The following is a 23189-nucleotide window of genomic DNA, read 5'->3' on the forward strand; positions in this document are numbered from 1 at the left end:
TGTTATCTTTGTTATTTACAAAATGAATGAAAGGGATAGCAATAATTAATGTTACAACTCTAGAATGTCAACTAAAAATATTCACATGTTTAAAGTGAAAGTTTTCGACTGTTGTAAATTTTGTATAGAACATTTCGAAACCTAAAAAAAGAGCATAGTGCTGGATAAATGCGCGATTGAACGATGCTGGTATTCCATTGCTTGCTATATTTTATAGTCAACAGTTTGACAAGGATTTGTTGCGGCGATACGATATGGAATCCATTTCCAGACCTAAATTTGATTTGTTCCTTTGTTAGATGTGTTTTTGTGTTCTAGTTGTGCACACTTGCAACAACATAGAGATTGATAACCACCATGTAGATATCATAAAACGGTTTTAAAAAATACAATGATGAATTTTAAACTTACTGTATCTATCTATATCTATATATATAAAAGAAAGTTGTGTTAGTTACACCATTTATAACTCAAGAACGGCTGAATCGATTTGACTGAAAATTGGTGGGCAGGTAGCTTAGAACCAGGAATAGGACATAGGATAATATTTACCCCGTTTTCTATTATTATTTTTTTATTTCGCGCGGACGGAGTCGCGGGCAAAAGCTAGTACGTGATATTTATTCTGTAATACTGGAAATTTTAATATGGAATATTTTATTTATTTTAACCATGATTACTCTTTTTTATTATTGGAAAAGTTGCCAAATGAGCAAGCGGCCACTAGAATTCGCCAAAATGGCGAATTGACCTTTCCAATGACATCTGTACTACTGTCACTCCCCTCTCCCACTGTTAGTTCCCCGAATTCAAAATATATATTTACACAATGTTTTTTAAACTCTTTTAGCCATTTTGGATATAAGTGAATTAGATATTCTTACTTGAAACTCGGAGTATTCTTACTAATGTATTAGTAAAATCTTATACAGAATTTATAGACAAAATTAATTGATTTAAAGTGCACTACTAGTAAAGTAACTTCTCAGAAATCTCTTCTAACTTTAGCAGCTTCTTATCCGGTAAATGTTTGCAACAACTTGCACTGGATTATCTTAACTTTAAAATGTAAGTGAATTTCGTTACTTCTTCAAAGTAGTGAGTTAGTCAAGATTCACTAACAATTATCTTACGATCTAAATTTTTAAAGGATTAATTTTTTTCCATTGTTATTGCTATCTTTTGTTGGAATTTAAAACATCGCGGATAAGCTAAAATTATTTAGGTTTAAGATCGATTAGTATGTAAATTCACCTTCAGTTATTTTTATCAATGATCAGTTTATTAATCGTGGGTTTTTGAGACCGAAATCTCCGTTTAAAGATATTGTTTTATTTGTTTGTTTTGTCAAAGATAATGAAAGGGATGAAGATACATTTTATACAGAGAATTTGGTCAGAAACCCACGGTTAGTCCTTTATTATATAACGAAGTGTTGCCATAAATAACCCATTTCCCAAACAGAAGCAATTCCGCAACATGATTTTAAACTTTTAACGATCAAATTACCGGTAATCCGTTACTCATGTTTTAATTGGCCCAGTTTTGTAACATGTAGGTGCATATTTTCGTGTCGTACAACTCCGAAAGTAACATTAAAGTGAACTCCACTAGCTATAGCCCGCGACTCCGTCCGCGCGGAATTAAAAACAAACGCAATAAGTAGCCTATGTGTTCTTCCAAACTATGTTCTACATCTGTGCCAAATTTCATCAAGATCCGTTAAGCTGTTTCCGAGATACCTTCAAACAAACATCCATCCATCCATCTAAACATTTGCATTTATAATATTAGTAAGATTATAAAAACTATTTAAAAATAATACAGGTTTATTAGGAAAAAGTTTTTTATAAAATAAAAAATAACATAAAAATTTAAAAAAACTTTATGAAAACAAGCTTTTATTACTCGTATATTTTTCTTGATTAAAAGAAATACAAATTCAAAAATTACAAACTACTCGTCTAGACTCAAAAAGCTCAAACTCGATGAGTGTCGTTTCATTGCAAAGATCCTATGACCACCTTCCAGCTTCGTCAGATCAGTCCGCATAATATTTTATCAGCTAAAGGTGAAAATAAATAAAAGCTTGTAAAACCCTACTTCTATTTGAAAAAATAATAATATTCAATTGTAAAAAGAAATCTGTAAGTTTCATTTTTAAAAGGACTCTGCGTTTGTGTCGTATGACACTTTATTGCCGATTGCACTCTATTGCCAAGGTAATGTAGAACGTATTACTATTGTAGTAAGAGCTGATATTTCTTGCGAACGTAACATACAGAACATTGCACCCTAGGCGACATCGACCAAATTAAGTCGACGCGGCTGTTCTACAATGTACGCAAAACGATAGTATTAAAACTTAATTAGATATTTTTATTTTATTTTATTGTTATTAATATCAACACATTTCCATTGCAGTTAATGAATGGCCTTATTTTTTTTAATATTCTCTATTCTATAGAAATTTCTTTATTTGAAATTCCAAAACTAGTGAATAATAAATTGTTTGAAAATATAATCCGTAACAGTTGTACATCAATAAACAATTGAGACTGTATAAAAATAAAGTTTACCTTGTTTTGTTTGAAACTTGAAACCATTATGGCAGGGTCTTTAATATTGGCGGCAAGTGCTCCAAACGTATTGTGACGTCTAGAAATCAAATGATTGTGGTTGTTGCTGAATAAACATTAACAACATTCAAAATCGTCTAATATTAAACAAAACAAATTTAAGATTTTATTAGTTTTAAAAGATTTTTAGTAAACGAAACAGAATTCCTTTTGAGTAAAGTTATGGTTTATTTTTCAACGCAAAATATAACAACGACATAAGTATTACAAATCCTTGAAAAATGAAGGCAAAATCAGCTTGTAATAGAATTAAGAATAGGTTATATTTGAGAAGCGACCGCTCGCAGCGTTTGGGAATGAATATACAATATAACTTTCCAGAAATTTCTAAAGCATCAGAAAAATTTCGGACCCTCGCCGCGAAACAAACTCATCAAACTTGTATCGGTCGTGTATATTCCGATATACACCGCTAGCAATCTATAACAGCCATGCGCTAAATTCGTACCTTATTTTAAGAATCTGAAATATGTTTATAATTGTTCTTATCTTATTCAAAAAATACATGAAAAATAAATTCTAATGGCGGATTACACTAGTTTAAAATAACCTCAATTGTTTCGAAACTAAAAAAAAACTAAAACTAAAACATTAATTTACAAAAACGTAATGTAATAAAAATTGCATTTAAAAATAAAATTATTTCCATTCGCTTTATAAATGCGACCTCGTTCCCACTTCGTTTCATTCAAAAATAATTTAATCACGAAAATCCGGAGTTGTTATTCGCTCTAGTTCAACGTTAATTAGTGAGTGAGTGAGTGAGTGAGTTTGCGTCTCGGTATCACAATTAACATATAAATTGTTTTGATTCTGAGTAGAGCGTCGTGAGGCATGGAGCTATCTGACAACTTCCAAAAATTTACATGCTGATTGCGAACACCCAAGACTTATTGTTCGACGCTATGATAATCAGCTCAATTCTGACCTCAATAGATTTGGGGATCGCTAAATTAATTTCATTTGAAGAAATGATTAGATTAGAATTATGAAAAGTTGTAATCAAGATACTTGTTTGGTTAATCTTATTAATATTATAAATACGAATGTTTAGATGGATGGAGGTTTGTTTGAAGGTATCTCTGGAACGGCTCAACGGATCTTGATATAGAACATAGTCTGGAAAAACACATAGGCTACTAGTTAACTTTTTTTAATGCCGCGGACAGAATCGCCAACGACAACTAGTACATTATAATTGATTGATAAATTAAAACAAAAAATGCTTTCACATATAACAATTGTAGCTCTTGATCTGTTATGGATAAATGTTAGAAGCGAGTCAAGCTTTAACGTGTGTAGGTAAAAATGGATTCAGTATACTGTTCCTAAAAGAATGAATCTCTATTATGTATGGCAGAGATTCGTTCTTTGAATTACTGCTTGTCAGTTTATAAAATGTCGCATTTCATAAACCTACTACCAATGTTCCTATTGATAAACAACATAGTAACTATAAATGACTGCAGCAAGCAAGGATGTGTTAAAACTCGTTCACTATAGCAGCAACAGCAAAGCAAAAACGTCCTCATTACGAGCCTTTGTGCGGCACAGGAGTTGTAACGTTAAGCGCGCAACTAAGCTTGTTGGTACGAAGTTTTTTTTTTTTGTTAAAAATATCACATTTTTTAGTATGTCGGATAGTATGCTCGTTTATTCTTCCTGGAGCATAAATTATGTGTTTTAAAGTTACATGTAAGTACGATATATGGTTCTTTTGCAAGGGATAAATATTATTTGTTGTGTTTTTTAATTTCACCCAAAGTCTTCTTTTAAACGTGCATTCCCCTATAACGGTTTATTTTCGTCTAAATGTAAGTCTAACGATGCAATTACATTGATCGAGTCACGCTACCCTAGACTCACGTGAATTGCCTAGATCTAGATGTGATTCCCGCTAACTAGACGTCACAATCCGTTTACCGCACTTGGCGCGACTATTGAAAAATGTTCTACAATGGACACAAATTTTCTTTAATTATATCTTTAACATTGCCAAATTTACAATATTTTTTCGCAGATAAGTCGACAATGCTTTTAATAAAAGATTAATTATAAAATATTACTTCGCAGATAAACCTAGGGAAACACATTGTTACGTTCATAACTTAGGTAAAGGCCGAGATATTATGATATCCCATTTTGCATACATCTACTTCATTATGTATCCTTCCTTATAAAGTTTTCCAAAAATACTTGAATGAACTAAGTAAAATTAAATTTTTGGAAAAAATGTATCCATTGTAGAACATCCAAAACGGGTTAATTTGGCCGATATGATAGCGTGAGCTGTGCTCTGCGTCAAGCGCGCTCACACGGAAAATTGGCCTTTCCGCCACATACGACTACGTCTCAAGTTCCCATGCTCCAGCACATAAGAAAATTCGATAAAAAATTAAATAGCACGAACGCGATATATCGCTTTGAAATTGCTTTTCGATGTCATATGTCTGAACGTGTACCATAAAATATCTTTGTGATACATTTGTATCAAAGTCGACTTATGTAACCAACCTTTTCCAAGCGAAAAAGATTAGTTTTTTGTTAATTTAAGCTAGCTACTTCTTTATGTAGTTTTAAGAAAAAAAGGAAGTAAATGCAATGAAATTCGCCTACAGCAAAACAGGTTCAAAGAATTGTGAACTGTTTTCTTCTAAAAATATGTACGCCGAATTGTGTACACAAGAATGATTCTCAATAAGAGCATGATGTTGACATGTTTATCAGAGTGAGTCAAGTCGGTATGTCTGCAGGGAAGGTTGCCACTCACCTTTGTTGATTGACCGAAACCAACCTCCCGAGCTATTCTTAAGGGGTCTTAAATAAAATACGCGAACCGTACATGAATGACCTTAGGTACAAATAAATTATCAGGGTTCCTTATATTTTTTTAATGTATCTTATTCTTAAGTAGGCAACTACTAGGCTATCATGCCAGGATTTCTTTTCCTTCTTTCGTTTTTCCCTCTTTTGTCCTGTTTTCAACGCGTTTACATCTGACATGATCTTCCCGATGTCTATGGGTAGCGTTAGTTATTGAATAACTAGTAATCGATCGTGATTGCTGCAACCCTGGTACATGAAAAAATTAATTATTTCTTCGTCACGACTTTGGCGATTAGTTTCAAGTAGTTCCCTCAATAGAATCAACATAGCTGGTACACTGTTTCCATTTTGTAATGTAAAACCTACAAAACACAAAAATATTTCATTGCCATGTTTTTTTTACTGACCCCTAGTAGAGGATTGGTACCGTCGTCACCTGTCGACCTGCGGGCTCCACCGAGATCGCGTCCGAAATTTAATTTGCCGCAACTTCGCGGATAGCTGGAATTTAATAAATGATTTAGTACTAAGTACCTCCGCAGTTATTCCGACCTCTTGGAATTGGACGGTGCTTATTCGTTAGATTCATATTAAAAGATTATTATATCTAAATGAACAAATTTAATTTAAAACAAACAGTTTTATACTAAGGCCTATTCTCCACTAACATAGAATACAGATCCTTAGCTGTGACGTTTATAAGCTGACGACTAACGAATTTTTTTATTTTATTTTTAATCCTTTAAATATAAAGTCTACTGACGGCTACTTGACGGACAGATAAAAGGGCACAAAAATTTTTAGGTAATTAAATCTTTCAATTATTTTTCAACTTAAAATCTTCCTCAAAGAAATTACAACTTTCAATTTTAATTTCTCATACATTAAGATCTTAGAACTTCAAATTTCTAATGAGCAAAAATGTAAAAATAAAAACTATTTATAGATAGTATACTGCTGCTACTAAAATATTTACAGCAACTTTACCAGTGGTAGAGCCCCCACAATAATTTTTTTGCACGAATTAGTTCAACCCGTGAAATAACACGACCATTCATAAGATAAGAGTTTAAGTAATTCCGCATTTCTTCTGATGAGTGTGCGTGCCGGAGGTCAAAGTTCTCTTCCACTTACCAACATTTTCGTACAAGAAAAGGATGGGAAGGGGAAGCGGATTTATCGGGGATTGGGTACCCAAAGGTAGAGAAATATCCTCTTTCACTTCTCTGTAGGCAATGCATCTGCAAATGCCGATATCTATGGGCAGTGTACTTTGCTATTTCGACGAGTTTCGCTGGCTCGTTAGTTACCTTGTACTATAAAAAATTTAATATTAGAATATAATAATGACTTTAAACTATCTTTTTTGTCTGCTTGCAACTTAATTCATACATATACTAATTATTTAATAATTTTAAATAACAAAAGGTGAAAGCAAACGTGTTTTAATTCAATTTAACTAATAACTGAAAGTCCGTTCATGTGAAATTGTTGTTTTATTTTATACATAGTTTTGATTGTTAAATATGAAACGTATCGTAGTTCAATCCATTGTAAAATCCTAGGCAGAATATATCTTTCGATGTGAATTTCGGTTTTCAGCATAAACTGAAATCTGCCTCTCGGAGCAAATTAATCTGGAGCTTCAGGCTTGAATGTGGTCCAAGTTATTGTATGTTAGCACTTATTTTATTAATGAATACTTATTTAAAATATAGTTTATAAATAATAAATATACAAGACACCATTTTGCAGATTTGAAATTGAAGAAAAATCTTTTATGACTTAAAATTAAAATTTAAAATTATTTAATTAAGAAAATCATGGCACCGACTAGTTTCGGATCCGTTAGGGTCTATCTTCAGGCTGAGTGTTTATTTTGAGAAATTCGCGGTTTTCGGATGGACTGACCGGACGATCATACGTGAGTTAAGCCATTAATTAATTGATTATAATGTCTTGTTAAAAGGATACACAAAATTTTGCATATTTATTCTTATATTTTGTACCACCACAGGTTGAAGCAGTTGCGGTGTAAACTGCACCGAAACTCTCGCCCGAATGCAAGTGGACCACAACTTTTTGAGAATTTTTACTTTGTTGACATAATAGTTTATTGTAAGTTTCCGTAACGTTAATACAAAGAAAAAATCTGTTATTTTTATTCCAAAATGACATTTTTAATTGTTTCTAAAGTGTCATATTCAAATAGTCAACTGATTTTAGCAATTTTAAATAATAAAAAACGAATTTAAGCCCAAAAATTTTATGAGACGGTTAAAAAATTTATCAATTTTAATAAAATCTTGTGAAGAAATATGTCAAGAATGCAAATTTATATTCTACACCGACGCTTTACTCTAAAATCGAATCGGTCGACAGAAAAAAAAACTACAAATGAAAAATGGACGTGAAGCGTGAGAGTCGGGAGTGGAAAATGTTTTTCTTTGTTCCCACTATATATAGTTTTTCCTGTGGTACAATTTAAAAGTTGTCCCTACAGCTGTCCAAGTTCTATACTTGGCCGAGAACTTGCCTTGTTTATAGCCTTTCGCCGCTAGCCATCTGAAACGCAATACCTAGGAATTCAAGCAAATAAAAACAATGTATAAAGTTTTTAAAGAACTTTAGCCACATGTCCATTACTCGTAATACTAAAGGAAGCAGGTGTTGACTAATGTTAGAAATAAATTCAGAATAATATTAAGTACAAAGAAATTTTTCATCTTAAAGACATATTCCATAGTTACTTGTAATCCAAACACCTATTAATTCATTTATTTAAGACTCACTGTCGCCGACAACTTTTAATTTTTTAAATTATTCTGTCAAAGAAAAAATGCAATTAAAATTACTACAAAAATGAGGATCAATTTCGTAAAATCCTTTCTTAACAAGATTAACTAACTCTACACCAAGTAGATACAATCAGACAGATATTTATATTATATTCTATATTTTATTAAAGCTCCGTTCTATTTCCGTATTGTGGCGATGTGACATAAATGTGTGTGCATTTTTGTGGGCTCACGGGGAATCGCAGTTAGACCTTTATCACCTTCCCTGTCGCCCAGAAGGTCCACTGAATGGCTTCCCGAATTCAATTTGGGCAAATTTCATAGATAAATGTGGTTTAATAAGATTTGTTGTTGAATACTCCTGACAATTGCGACTACAGAACATAATTTGACATTACAAATTTTTTATACAAATAAATCGTCTGATTTTTTTCACATTTGACTACTTGACGTTTATGATGGTAATTTCAGAAAAGTTAAAGTCGTATATTTTTTTTTTTCTAGTTTTATTTTAAGTAATATTTATATATGTAATTGCAAACAAATAAATGCATAGAAAAAACCTTTCATATTTACTATTAATGAAACTAAATACGCTTTTAAAAAGAATTCATTCCATTTTAAAAATGCTACAGCGACATACGACCACGCCACGCCATGTTGCTTTCCTCCCTACGCTTTTAAATACTTAATTTTCGATTCCCAATTAAATATATAAACTTTGTAGTTATAATACTTGTTTGAAGTTTCTAATAAATTCTTAATTGAGATTGTATTAATTAAATTAATATACAACATCTGACATCAAATGGAAAAGGAATTGTTGACACACTAACGAGTCACTCTCTCCCGTTTGTCGACGAACTTTTAATAGAAATCTTTGTGAGTAGGCAAAATGGAAAATTAATTGTCATCGCAACTGAAAACTTTTAAATCAATGTTTATGAAATTCGATTCGAAATTTCATTATAAAGTTATGTTTCCTTTGATGTACTTTGCCTTACTATATTTCTTGGTACTACGCGAACTGAATAATAATTACTTTATACGCAATATTTTTTATAAAAACAATTTATTAAAATCAGAAAGAAAAAAGATATTTTTTGAACCGGAAAAAAATCTAACGTTAAAATAATCTTAATCACATAACTTAAATTGGGTTTGCACTAACAATAACATTTTCAAAAACATGTCACACAACAGAAAGTATGACGGCGTATCCGCCAAATTCAAATGTCTGGTTGACTTTTAGCTGTCAAAAGTCAGCCAAGCGAAGCGTCATTGTCGATGGTTGTGAGGGCGGCCACCATCTTTGAACAGTGTTGTTCGAGACAGCGCCCGCGCACCACGCTTGCGACGAATCGCTTAGCATCTAATTAACAATTAAAATCTAGCACTTAATTAAGTTGGTGTCGCATTGGTTAGACACTGCAGTGTTCGTTCCACTGTGTATTTTTGGTTACCTAACCCTTATTAAACAACTGCGATTGCAACAAGGACTCGTGATCTGTTCACGCCCACCTGCCGACATACCCGCTTTTAGGCTGCCTGTCCATTGACGCGGAGAGGGGCAGCGGAGCGGAGAAACGAAGAAATATTAACCAATAGGATTGCATGAAATCTCCGCTCCGCTTTAGTGGAAAGGGATTTGCGAGCTAGTTTAAAAATTCATACATTTTCGGAAGCGGTGCGTGGTAGCGGTGCGAGGTAGCGGTGCGAGGCGGCGGAGCGGGGTATGTAATGTGAGGTAGTAACATTTCAACTTTTGCGTCGACAACATGTCTGTTTTCCGTAATATTTCGCGTATGACTGAACTGACAGCCCGCCGCCCTCCGCTCAAATGACTCGTTGCGTGAACTCGGCCTAGCTCCGCACAGTCCGTTACTCCGCTCCGCAATACTCGCTGGCTCCGCACCGCTGCCTAGCTCCGCGTCAATGGACAGACACAGTCCGTAACTCCGCTCCGCAATACTCGCTAGCTCAGCTCCGCTGCCTCTCTCCGCGTCAATGGACAGGCAGCCTTATACTCGCACAAGATGATTTCTGATGAAGGCTCTCCTGCCCCTTCAAGTAAATAAATATGGTACGCATTCCTTCATCGATGTTATTTATTGTTCAATTATCTTTAGTATTTAAAGTCTTTTCTCTCTTTATTTTTACTGTCTTTAGCTTATTTAGAGAAGCTTAATTTTCTTAAGTATTTTTTTTTTGCTACCAAAATCCCTTTGTATATATCAATATAACCACAGGTGGGCACAGTTAATCGAAAAGTTAACTTCGTTAATCGTTAATACGTTAATTAAAAAATTAACTTCGTTAATCGTTAAAGCGTTAAATTCTCGAAAATTTAACGCAAGTTAAAGTTAATCGTTAACAGTTAACCATACCAAAATTATACATACTAATTTCACACTTATGTGGCGACACTTGTTTAAAATAGTAATTTGACTATACATTTATAGAATGTACACATTAGTATTAGAGACAAGTATGAATGCATTATAGTATATTTCATTACGAGAGCGGAAAGCCTGTCATTGCAAAGAGTTCCGACAAATGTCTATCCGAGCCGAGGCGCAGCCGAAGGTGTGGGTTGACAGTTGGAACAAGTTGTAATGAGTTTCACACGTGTACTAAACAACTATTTTTGATACAGTTGCGAAAAAATGAAGCAATTTAATAGAATAATAAAAAACAATAAACTCAACTAACTAAAATGTTTGGAAAATGGCGCCAACCGTAAAAGAATACAGAGATTTTTTTTGTTTTCTTCACCCATTCTGGGTAGGCAAATGGAACTATGCCCAAACAACCAAATCTTCAGTAGATTATTTTTATTGATATGAAATGAAAATGAAATTTAATGAGATGAAATAAAATGAAAATTAACCTAATTCATTGAATCATATCATTAAATCTGATATTGTAACAAATTAGGAGCTTCTTTTTAGAAAAGTTTGCATGAATCATAAAAACTTCAATGATTTTTTTTTGTAGAAACTTCGTGGTTGGTTTTTCTTTTTAACAGACATTATTTCGACAGTTGGGAAAGAGAACGCACGAGTTAAGAAACGCTAAAGAAAAAGCACGAGTAAAAAATTGTTTTAATACAGTTGCTCAAAAAGTGGCGTATTGCAGGCGACGAAGAGCATTCGGAATGTGGGCTATTACATACTCGTGCTTTTATATACTCGTAATGAAATATACTATTTCGAACCTACTTTTTATTTTGTCCTGTTGGTCACGTCTTTCCTGGACGCTCCGACGCATCACACTTGCACGCGAACTTGACATGTATCAATTATCAACTCGTTAGTTCACCATTCGAGTCGCCGACAGTCGCCCAACATAGTTGAACTTACAAGCGTGGCGTGGCACGTAATTTAAACAAAATGACAGCACGTCTCCAAGTTTCTAATTTAACGATTAACGGACTTTTATTAACGGAAGTCGAGTTTAACGTAAGTTAACAAAAGCGTTAACACTTTTTGAAGTTAACTTAAAAGTTAATCCGTTAAGCAAAATGTTAACTTCGTTAATTAACGATTAACGGATTAACGAGTTAATGCCCAGCTCTGAATATAACTACACCAAGCCTCAGTCCTAGAATTAACATACAAATTGTTTTGAATCCGACATCTACAATGCGTTAAATTATTTCGTGAACTTCGCAAATTTACATGGTAATTGCGAAAACTTGAGATTTGTCGTCGCGGGGTCCGCAATTGTGCGGCAACAGACCTGCTTGTTAATAATCACTTTAACAAAATACAATGTTTTTTTACTATCTCATTGTTAAGTTGTTAATGTAAGAATTTACTTATTTATTAAGAAAATAATTTAAATAATCAAAGAAATCCAAAAGTAAAATTACGATACGTACTAAAACAAGCAAAAGAGTAAACTTCTAAACAGAAACTAAAATACACAAGTTGTGAAGAGTACTTAGCTAATAATTAACCCCGGTTTAAAGTTTTACTTTAGATTGCTGATTCAACATTAATGCGGGGTTTAGAAACTCGCCTCTCATGGAGTTCGTTTCACTTCGGTCAACGTGAATCTGGAACTATCACAACTTGAAATAAATAAAGCACAATTTATAAAAAGTATCGGAATATAAAGATATATTATTTAAACAATGAAAGAAAATTAGATTACAAGTTAATTAAAATAAAACAGGAGTGACTGCCGAGATGATGATAGAAAACATTGAAAGAAAACAATCTCGTGTTACTACCTCTATCTAAAAGAGAATAGTTAGCTAAACTTGATACCATTATATTGCATTGTTCTGAACAAATAAGTTAAATGTATTTGAATAATTCCAAAGACAATCAGAAAAGCATTTCGCGAATGGATCTTTCGATCTTATTATGTCTCTTAAGATCAAAATATACATCTAGTAAGAAGACATCTTATATACTTTAATATATTGAAATCCTTCCTTTTTTCCTGTCACGTTGGAGCCCCGCCAGCGGCGTGTCCGGCGCGGGCACGTCCCGTGCAAGTCGCGTGCGACGTGACGGGGAACTGGGACCTAGTCAACGACATAAATCAAAGCTTAAAAAAATTACTTGAATTATTTGTACCAGTTGTGAATTTATTTTTAAGATGCTTCTGATTAAGAACGATACTATTTTAAGATTATAATTTGGTAATAATTGTAAATTACTTTCAACCTTTATTAATTTTAAACCTGTATATACTTGTTGATTATATTAAGCGCTTGTTGATATTCAGCGCTGCTAAACTGTGCCTTCCTCAAAGTAACTGATATAACAATATGTTTTACTACACATGTTTCGTCAATGGAGACTCAAAGCAATAAGCAACATCACTTAACAATAGTGACAACAATTAACAAATGATTAATGTTTCAAATGGGATTCGTAATGACACGATTATTGCAAATATCATAAATCAATGTTCATATTATTACAAAGCTAATAGCTAATAAATTTGACGACTTATTATCGTAAAAAGATTCAAAATTAAGAAAAATAAATTATAAGACCTGGTTTTTATGTTAACCTGGTATTTTATTTCAATGATACTCGCATGAATAAGCTTAATACTAACTAATGAGCTAATTCTAGATTCTTATTAACCTTCGGCCCTTTATATCTATTCAACCTTTTCTTTGGAAGCGAAGCCCTTGCTTCTTTTTTATAAGATAATTTATTTTCAGATCTATGTACTTCGTTTTTGATTAATTATAAATTAAATATAATTCTGAATACTACATTTAAAAATAATTAAATAAAACAGTTTTTTCTGCAGCGATGGTAAGTTACATTGAACAGAGCACTATGACCTGTCTAGGAGCTCTCAAGTAACTCTGAATACGGTCCGTGTTGATTTTTAATCCAAACCTTGCAATTAATGCCCACTTTTACGAAGATTCTCAAATTACGCTCTAAGAGTACTCGACTTTTTTAAATCATACGATTTTCTTTACCGACAGGTTTCGGTAGACGAAATGAAATTAGAAGATTCCATTCCACGGCAATTAGGAAAATTGAAAAGCTCAGTAAAAATGTTTAATGAATGTATTAGCTTTAACCATTCAAAATGCTTTTATAGTACTAACCGTCGGTTTCTGAGACCAAAATCCCCGTTAGGTAATGACAGGAATGACGATATCTTTTATACAGATATTTTGGTCTCAGAAACCAACAGTTAATACGACAGTAGATGGTAGCACTAAACCATATGTGCAATTTGTCTCAAATTCTGATAACATTTTGTTTGAAAAAAAATGTAATTTTGTCACCCTTTTAGCGTGTCTGTTGTGATACGGAAAATTAAAAAAAAATATCTATGCGTTAATTTTAATATTATGTTTTGGTGAATTGAATATAGTTTGAACATTGAAATAAATTCAGTGGGAAGCTAAGTTTGTGAAGCGCTCATCCGTCCCCCGCCTGCCGTGTGTCCGACTTATCTAACTGGTTCTATGCGCGACTGTACTCTGTTTCATATAATTCACAAAATACCTGCTGTATAATAAGTAATTTTATGACAATGGTGTTGTTGTAAGAAAATTATTTTTTTATTGCATTGCAACTAATGAATAAATATTAATGAGTTATGAAAATAATGTTTTATTATTCGGCTCATAGATGGCGCTGTACATTTATTTTCGTATATTTCTAATTCTTTTTAACTATATTTAACTCGAGAATTTGTTGAAAAAAAACAAGCTTTTAATTAATGACGTAATAATCAATATTTAACAACCTTGTTATTGACTTACCATAAAATAAAGTGAAGAGGTTGTCGGGAAATTTCCGCGGGAAATTGAATGTTTCCCGCCAGTTTCCTCATTAGCGTGGTCCAGTGGCGCTCTTTACTCGCACTTTGACTGCAATCAATTTTTTCAAAGGGTAAAGTCATTACCTTCGTAGCTTTGAAACCGGCATCGGATATTTTTTATCATATCTTGCCAAACCACAACGTAAATATATATTATTACAAATATAGTCTGTCTGGAGGGATAGTATATTCTTAAATTTTAATATTTTTTATATTAATTAACACTTACCACTATGTATAAGCATAGAAAGTTAGGAGCGTTATAAACAGATTAACACAAGATACGTTGAAGGTAATGCGAGGGAACTTGCAGACGTCTACACTGACGTCACTGACGTTCCAACTTGCATAAGTTCACCTGAAGGCAACGCTGTAACATCGCAACAGAGTTCCGAGTTCTGAGTTCCGAGTTCCTGTTTGCGAGCAACTTAGTTTGCATCTTTGTTATACCGTAGCTCAGTATTTAAGACTTGTAATTCCCTGTTTGTTGCTTCCATTGTTCCATTATAACAAACATTATATAAAGCTGTCTTTATTTTATCAGAAAACTTTAAAATAAAAACAATTTTATACGATGTATAGAAAAATTTTATTAAGTTACAAACTAAAAATCATACAAAAATTTTATTTTAAATTTTTCACCGGAATGTAAGAGTGTAAATTATTAAAAAAAAATATCTTTATAGAATTAATTTTAAAGTTTTTTGCAGATGGATTCTGATATTATTTTGGAACGCAATATCGATCCCTTGTCACTACATCTAGAAGACAGTATAATATTTTTTTCTAAAAACTCAACAATAAGTTTTGAAGCTCTCGGCATATTTCTGCGAAGCACATAGAAGCAACCGACTTGAAATAAAATAAAACACAAGTTTTAAAGTTTTATAACTTTCTAGCACAAAGATTTCTATCGTTAGTGGATAAAGTTATTCCCTTACTTTATTTTCATATTTTAAGTGTCGAGTTTTTCACTAAGCGACTAGTCGCACCACTCTAGCCGAGTGCAACTGTTGCTATGGAGGCCATGGTTGAGCCAGTGGAAATGCTACATTACTTATAGAAATAGTTGTCGTAAGGCTAGGGGCGTTAGTGGAAAATATATCTTTATCTCATAAGCTTATTAACTATACCCAATTTCCTCTTAATAAAAATAGGAAACAAGTAAGCATCGCATAATACCAAAAGGAATCAAATAAGTGGATGCTTTATTGAATAGTCAGAAGTTTGATATGGAAAACATTCTCGTTGTTTGACAGGGGTGTAGCTAAATCTGTTACCGGCCGCTCCCCTTTTATAATCAAAGTGCCGGGGCTGGAACTCTGTCGCCGTTAATAAGGAAGTTGCTCGCAAACATTCGATTACCAGCGGGAAATTTCATTCGGAGCTCCCGACATCTGTCACTCGATGTCCGCGCCCTCTTGCGCCATCGCCCCAACACATTTACATGTTTAATAATTTAAACCGCCTCACATTTTGTGTATTCACTAAATTTTGCAGAAAAACATTTAAAAAAAAACATTAAATTTAACTTAAATCTATTTAAAAAACTTGAGAGGTGTCAAGGGACACCCGAATGGAACGAAGTTCCTTTCAATTAATTAGTGAAGGAACCAATGTTTGTTCTATGAATAAAAACTTAAGTCTTCACAAGAAGTACATTTTATTTCTATGAATTTTCGTTATATATTGTCACGTCGTTGCCATGGTGAAGTAGCGCTCATTCGTCGTTAACATACTTACTATAGCAAAAAGTGTCGTGACTACTTTTCGTAAGAATTTTTTCCGTCTAGCCCCCTTTCACAACGCTCGATTAGGAACTTCGTTCCAATATAACAAACATATTAATTCCATTTATTATAAGTAGACCATCGTGTACATAGACATGATTCGTCAAAATCCATTCTAGACTAAAATTATCTAAAGTATTGTCAGTAATTATTTAGGAGATAATATACTAAAGTATTTTTGTACAAAAGAAATATAAAGAAACAAGTCACAGTTTCTAATTATAGCGTAGTCACGTATGGACAAAGTTTGAGGCATTGTTCGTAATATAATGAGCGATCATTACTCGAAACAATTATGGACCTAGCGCCCAGCTTAATGAACAATACCTAGAAAGCCATTCACTATCACATACGAAACAATTCACACATCAAATTTCGCTTTATTCCTATTGTAAAAGTTATTTATAAGAGTGCTCTAATTTGTAAGAATCGGCAGCTAGGGCTCAGTTCGCAACAAGCTATCTCATACCATCTTTCAGCATCAACGCCATTTAACCGCAGATGAGATCGTGATCAAGAGCAGGTTTACTCATTGTAAAAAAAAAACCTTCTGTAATATGTTAAATCAAATTAAATACCAAAAGAAATTCACTTGTGAGAAACTTTCCTCTTTCAAAGCTTCCGATTGTATACATCGAAATTGTCATCATTAGCTAATAATGGACCTTTGCCCAAATAGCTTTCCTCTAAATTGCAAAGATGTCGCAAACCTCAACCATCCAAAAACAGTGTTAAGGGTTGGCCGGCTCATTCGGTGCAATACCACGACCACAAAGAAGACAGGTGTGAAGTGGAAGCAATTCAGCTTTTCGTCTGTCGAGTGTGCGTGCCGGAGGCCTAATTTTAATCCACTTCCTATTCCCACCTTCTTCTTATAAGGAAAGAATGGAAAGGGAAGTTGGTTTGATGGAAGAGGGGACGCATAGCAATAGGATATAGCCTTTTTCTGCGCGTCTCATCCTCTGTCTATTAAAGGTAGGCACGCTGAAATTGCAGATGTCTATGGGCAGCGGTCGCTTCACTATTCCGGCAGATTCAGGCGGCTGCTTGCTCGCTTGCCACCTTCTGATATAAACAAAAACTGCAACTTTGATAAAATCGTTCTAAACGTGCAGTTCCACAATCATTATCATATCCCTGTCCTTATCCCCCTCTTGTATCGGTACACATTTCAGTCGCCACTCCCTTCTTAATCTATAGTTCTCCATTCAATGGTTGAAGTGAATCTCATTATGCTTAGAAATTCCAATTCCTATCAATACTACCTATCATTGGACAGCAGCTAAATGTTATCAAAACGAGCAGCACAACTCAGCTGCAAAGCTGTCAGGAAGTTTAGCTGCTAGTTATGAAACTTCTGTATCTAACTCGAACACCAATCGCTTACAGAAATGCTGATACACAAATAATAAGCGATGACGTACATTTAACCAGACCGGTTTAAAGACTACACTGATTATTAATACTGTCGAATTAATATCCTCCTTCTTTTTGATGTCGGGTAATAAAATATTGTATTTTAATGAGATAAACTTACCAGTTAATTTGAATTACATTGATAAACTTACCAGTTACAGTAAATTGACAGAAAGTAATATAACTAAAAACTGAACTGTTCTTAAATCTACTAGTTGTTTTTTTTTCTCTGTAGATTTTCATTTCATAATAACCGGCACTCCATAAATATCTCTGAACACTTACAGCAGTAGGTATAATATAATTAAAATGAGAAGCTATTCAATTCCAATTGCAGGGGTATTTATTTTCAAAGCATTTTAATTTGGTATGGTCTGTAAAGTGCGGATAGAGTCGAGGATCATTCTGCACACTCGACGCCCGCTGTAACGCGTAATGAACCTTCGCCTCGCGTTTATCTCTACCATCAATTAATGGTGGTTTTTCATATGAATAAATTGTAAGACGAACAGAACATTCACCTCTTTGTATGTACTATTTTCTTTTAAAAGCAACAGCATCTGTTGCTCAAAAACACAGAATCATGAAATTTTAAAAAACAACACAGTTTAGTAGATGACTTATAATTTTTTACCTTGAAGAAGCAACTACTACTAGATGCGTTGACTACCTTAGTCTACAGAGGGGAGTAGGCACATAGAAATGATATATCCCCTTCCTATACGCCTCCTTCTCCGTCAAATTTACTTCCCCTTCCCATCTTTCCTTATAAGAAAAGGGTGGGAAGGGAAAAGGGTATAAAACTAGGCCTCATGTACGCACACTCATCAGACGAAACGCGGAATTGCTCCCACTTGACTCCTGCCTTCTGTGTGGTCGTGGTATTGCACCGGGCGAGTCGGCCTAGTTGTGCAACAGATGTTGTTACTGGCTTCTACCATTGTTAAAAGTACTTCATAAGACAGAATACAGAGCAAACATATTTTTAGTAAAAGTTTTCTTCAGTACTTTTGTTTATGACTAAACATAATTCTTTGTTGCATATCAAAGGACGTGCAGAGCAGGACGTTGTGTTGCAGAATCTTTTCCGTCTCTATTTGCCCTCCCCTTTTTATTATTTATTCATTTTCCTTTTCTTTTAAATGGTCACACCCTTCTTTTTATTTTGGTCTACTTTAGTTTGTATTGAGAGGTTAATTTCTATCAGATGATCAAGAAGACAAAATAAAATATGGTACAAGTAAATAATCTTATACAAGTCTTTTCATAAATTGCTTAAACTTCGAATAACTATTCAAGAACTTTCAAGTTCGGTCACAAATCCCAGGCGACGTGAATCTTAACAGATCAGTGTTAGGAACGTTGTTTAGTTCTAAACAATGCTTCTGTGCTCAGATACGATGACTTCTAGGAATCCTTAGTCCGCATGGAACGCTTTTGTCGTCTATTGTAGTTGCCAATTACTTGATTTGTAATGAAACTTTTCAGGGACTGGTTAATAAAGATTATATATATTATAATTATGAATGAAATGAAAATACAAGAGCATATCACGTTCAGACACAATTGTCAAGCGAGAGGAAAAATAAACAAATGAAAAAGTATTTAAACTATATGTACAAGACTTTGTTCGTCTTGTATGAAACAAAATGTCTGAACATGTAATTAGTTACATTTGATAATGTGATGTGTTCAAGTTAAAACAAACTTGTTAGTGCACCGATCATTCTTCGCTACCTGCAATACCTAACACGAATTTGCTCCTGGTTTGCAATTGAGTGCGCGATTCGACTCGACTCGACTTCAAATCGATTATCGAGAAATGCGAGCTTAATTTCAATAAAGTTTGAGTGGCCGAGAACGAGCGGATTCATAAGCTCCCAGAGTTAAACTCTGTTTAGATAACGTTTGGATTGGTTGAACGTTAATGTTTTAACTAATATATCTACGATAAAAAGCGTTAGGAAACTGTTGAATAGGATGGCAGGAATCGATTTATTTATAGGAAAAAAATATGAAACATAAGTCATAAATAGGAACAGGTGATGAGAGATACATCACTGTCCTGTGAGTTGGGGAAAGCCAATATGGTGAAGAACAAATTTAAAGTTGTATTGTTTAGAAGAACTTTCATTTTGACGAGACTCGTCAGAAACCAGCCACTGTCAAAATTTACATACAAATCGCTTGTGATTCGGCCTCTGTCGCTTGTCAAATTATTTTGCTAACTTCATGGATTTATATGTAAATTTCCATAGGGCAAACTTAATAAAAAATAACTTTATAAACCTCTAATAGAGACTGCAAAAACATTATATTATCCTTTAAATTTATAGATATATATTTTGTAGTTATAATCACTTACCTTAAATTTTTCTTGATACAGAAGCGGCCACCACATTTTGCTAAAAAAGTAAATCTATATAGCAAAAGATTAATGTGGTAAGAATCCCGTTTTTTACGAACAGTATATTAGTAAAAACCACAAAAGCTATATTAAAACGTAGTAAAGTTATCGCTGCTTATAGCCATCTAGAATAAGTTATAATACTAACTTAACATATGTTACCTAAACTCACACATAAATTGATTTTTAAATGTCGCAAAATAGATATAGATTGATTGGCGAATTACTATACACACAATTGTTTGCCATAATAATTTAATTTCTGCATCTCAATGCATCAACGTTGGCAGAGAGAGCACCTCTGTACGCAGACAGGAGTTAGGAGCGGTGCCAAGCGACGCAAATATTAAACTAGAAATATTGAGCTTGCACTCGTGGCATTTGTCATAGAAACATGTTATCTGCGGTTCTTTAATTGAAGGCACAAAATAATGTGGCTTTATTTTAATACTTAAGAAACTGCACTAATGACAATGTATTAAAATTAAACCATTAATTGGTTTTATCTAAAAGTGTGTAGAAACTATAGCTCGTTCGCAAGATCTGTAACAATAAAATATAGAACAAAAAACCTGTCACAATCAATCACTGATTTAGAAATTAATTTTCACACCTTGAATACGTTTTTTATGCTCTTTCCTTTAACCTTAATTCACCGTTCTTTAGTGTTTTACAAAAACATTTAACCGTTTTTCTTTTATATGAAAAGGTGGTAAACGAGCAAACGGTCACCTGAATTCGCCGAATTAGCGAGGCGACCGTTGCCCATGGACATCCGCTAATGCAGATGCATTGCCTACCTTTAATCAACGGAAGAGGGGACTCACAGAAAGAGGACATTTCCCCTTCCCATGCGTCCCCTCTTCCGCCAAATCCACTTCCCATTCTCATCCTTTCCTATTAAGAAAAGATTGTGAAGGGGAAGAGGGCTAAAATTAGGCCTGCGGCACCACACTCATCAGACGAAACACGGAATTGCTTCCACTTGACGCCTGTCTTCTGTGTGGTCGTGATATTTCACCGGGCGAGCCGGACAATTCGTGCAACAGATGTTGTTGGTGGCGTCTACCACTGTTAAAAAATTAAATGTACTTAAAAATACTGAATCTCAATACTTGTGTAATATCAAAACGTTCAACTGTACAATCATCATCATACTCTGTACATATCTTGGTTAAATTATTATTCATATTTTCTATTGGAGTACTTACAGACACGAAAGTGGTTAGTGACATTTCGTTGAATGGTCCTGCTTTGAATACAAGCCTCTTGCTCAATATCAGTCCTAGGAGGTGAATCTCTTTTTGTATTGCTTTATCACATTTTACCCAATCACTTTCAAAAGCACCATAGCCCACCTTCAAACTCTAAAACAAAAAAATATCATTAAACGTAATGCTAATTTCCACAAGATCATCGGTCACAATATTTGAACAAGAAATATCCTCAATTTGTAATTAATTATTAAGTGAAATAAAAACATACTAATCACACTTAAGCATTAAGTAAATATTGAAAGAGAAAACATATGTAATTTAACAATACTTGTTAAAGTTCTTACTTCTTCAGTCGCTTCATTACTGAACCAATAGAAAAGTAACAACTGTATCAAGCAGGCCACCACGAACAAGCAACTTGACATGAGCATCGCTAAATCATCTTGCACCTAAAATAAAGTTGCTGCACTCAACGATAAATGTAAAAAAATGTAAGCACCGAAAGAAATGAACAAACGATATCATTCAAAATGAATACCAAACAAAAAACAACAGTAAACAATTTGACTCACTTCAACAATCTGGATGATGCAAACTCCCAAATTAACAGAAATAACTATCAAATAGACGAACATTACAGGAGATAACAAACCATTGAATGTCTTTTGGTACCTAAAAAAAAAAAATTAGAAGTTCCTTCTTATAAAATATCTTATAATCTATTTTATCATTTCAACGTACTTGACTAATTCAACGTGAAATTTATGACAGTTTGCAATATTCCGATGGGTTTCCAAAGCGTCTGGTTTTACAACTTCTGTAGCGTACATTCGAGCTATTTTCAGTTGACCGGCAAAAAATATCATGATAGACGCAACCATTGTGTCCCAGCCTATAACATAAGCACTGACAACATGTCCTAGGATCGTCTGAATTGCCATCGAAACGTAGTAACCTGGTGGTTCACTACTAAAAGGAATGAATCCATCAAATATATGTAAATAGATACTGGTGCCGTTTTCTATTATCCTATTTTTGACGTAAGGTTCGGAAAAAATACTGAAATTAGAAAAGAAAGCCAACGCCCAGAAGAAGTAGGTGACGCGCCGATTGCATCGAATATAATTCTGCATAATCTTAATCATTTTCGGCTCTTGTTCTTCTATTTGCTTACGTTCTACTTGGGATAAATAATTAATAAGTAAATCCCAAGTTTCACATTCCTTTCGGAAGAAGCAAGCCTTCACAATACCGAGGTGGAATGGAGCATACTGAAGGATTAGTTGAAGCGATTCCTTTTTGAGATCAAAAATACATTTAATATACTGAGATGAGAAAAATACAACAATAACGTAGAAAATAAACATTTTAAGTCGTGTCACGTGAGTTTTTTGATCTGGCTGCCAAATACCAGTTAATCCTAATAGATAGAGATGTGGTCCAAGAGATGGATGTTCAGAATTAGCTAGAAACTTAAACATTTTTTACAATTAGCTTTCACAATCTTGTAATAGTTACACGTACGTGTATATTTGAGTACATTTCCTACTGTATTAATATAGTCCTAAATTTATACGTCCAACATTAATTGCTCTCTACTTAATTGATGTGTGAAATTGTAAGGGGGCGGGCAATCTGTCCCTATTTAATAATAGGTTTGATGGTTCGCTATTAATCAAATATGTATATAATCCTGTACTCGTATAAGTTACGTATTTAATATCAATTACTGACTCTTGCAGAAAATGAACTGCATTTATTAGACCGATTTTGATATACTA

The 23189-nt window shown here is 33.7% G+C and overlaps 1 protein-coding gene across 1 annotated transcript; it reads right to left on the reverse strand.

Moving 5' to 3' along the window:
* Positions 1-20683: 20683 nt before the first annotated feature.
* Positions 20684-22889, reverse strand: LOC106709912 (odorant receptor 49b-like). The gene is made up of 5 exons (XM_014501829.2): positions 22150-22889; positions 21981-22080; positions 21753-21857; positions 21403-21558; positions 20684-20734 (listed from the first exon to the last, which is right to left on the reverse strand). Exons 1-5 carry the CDS (start codon positions 22887-22889, stop codon positions 20684-20686), a joined length of 1152 nt encoding a protein of 383 aa, XP_014357315.2.
* Positions 22890-23189: the final 300 nt, after the last annotated feature.

The sequence above is a fragment of the Papilio machaon genome, chromosome 6 (assembly GCF_912999745.1).
Source record: "Papilio machaon chromosome 6, ilPapMach1.1, whole genome shotgun sequence".
Classification (NCBI taxonomy): Eukaryota; Metazoa; Arthropoda; class Insecta; order Lepidoptera; family Papilionidae; genus Papilio; species Papilio machaon.

Coding starts and splice junctions, on each gene's coding strand:
- LOC106709912 (XM_014501829.2), bottom strand. CDS start 22,889: ATGTTTAAGTTTCTAGCTAATTCTGAACATCCATCTCTTGGACCACAT. Junction 22,081..22,149: donor TTTCACGTTGAATTAGTCAA/GTACGTTGAAAT, acceptor TTTTTTTTTTAG/GTACCAAAAGACATTCAATG. Junction 20,735..21,402: donor CACTAACCACTTTCGTGTCT/GTAAGTACTCCA, acceptor TTATTGTTACAG/ATCTTGCGAACGAGCTATAG.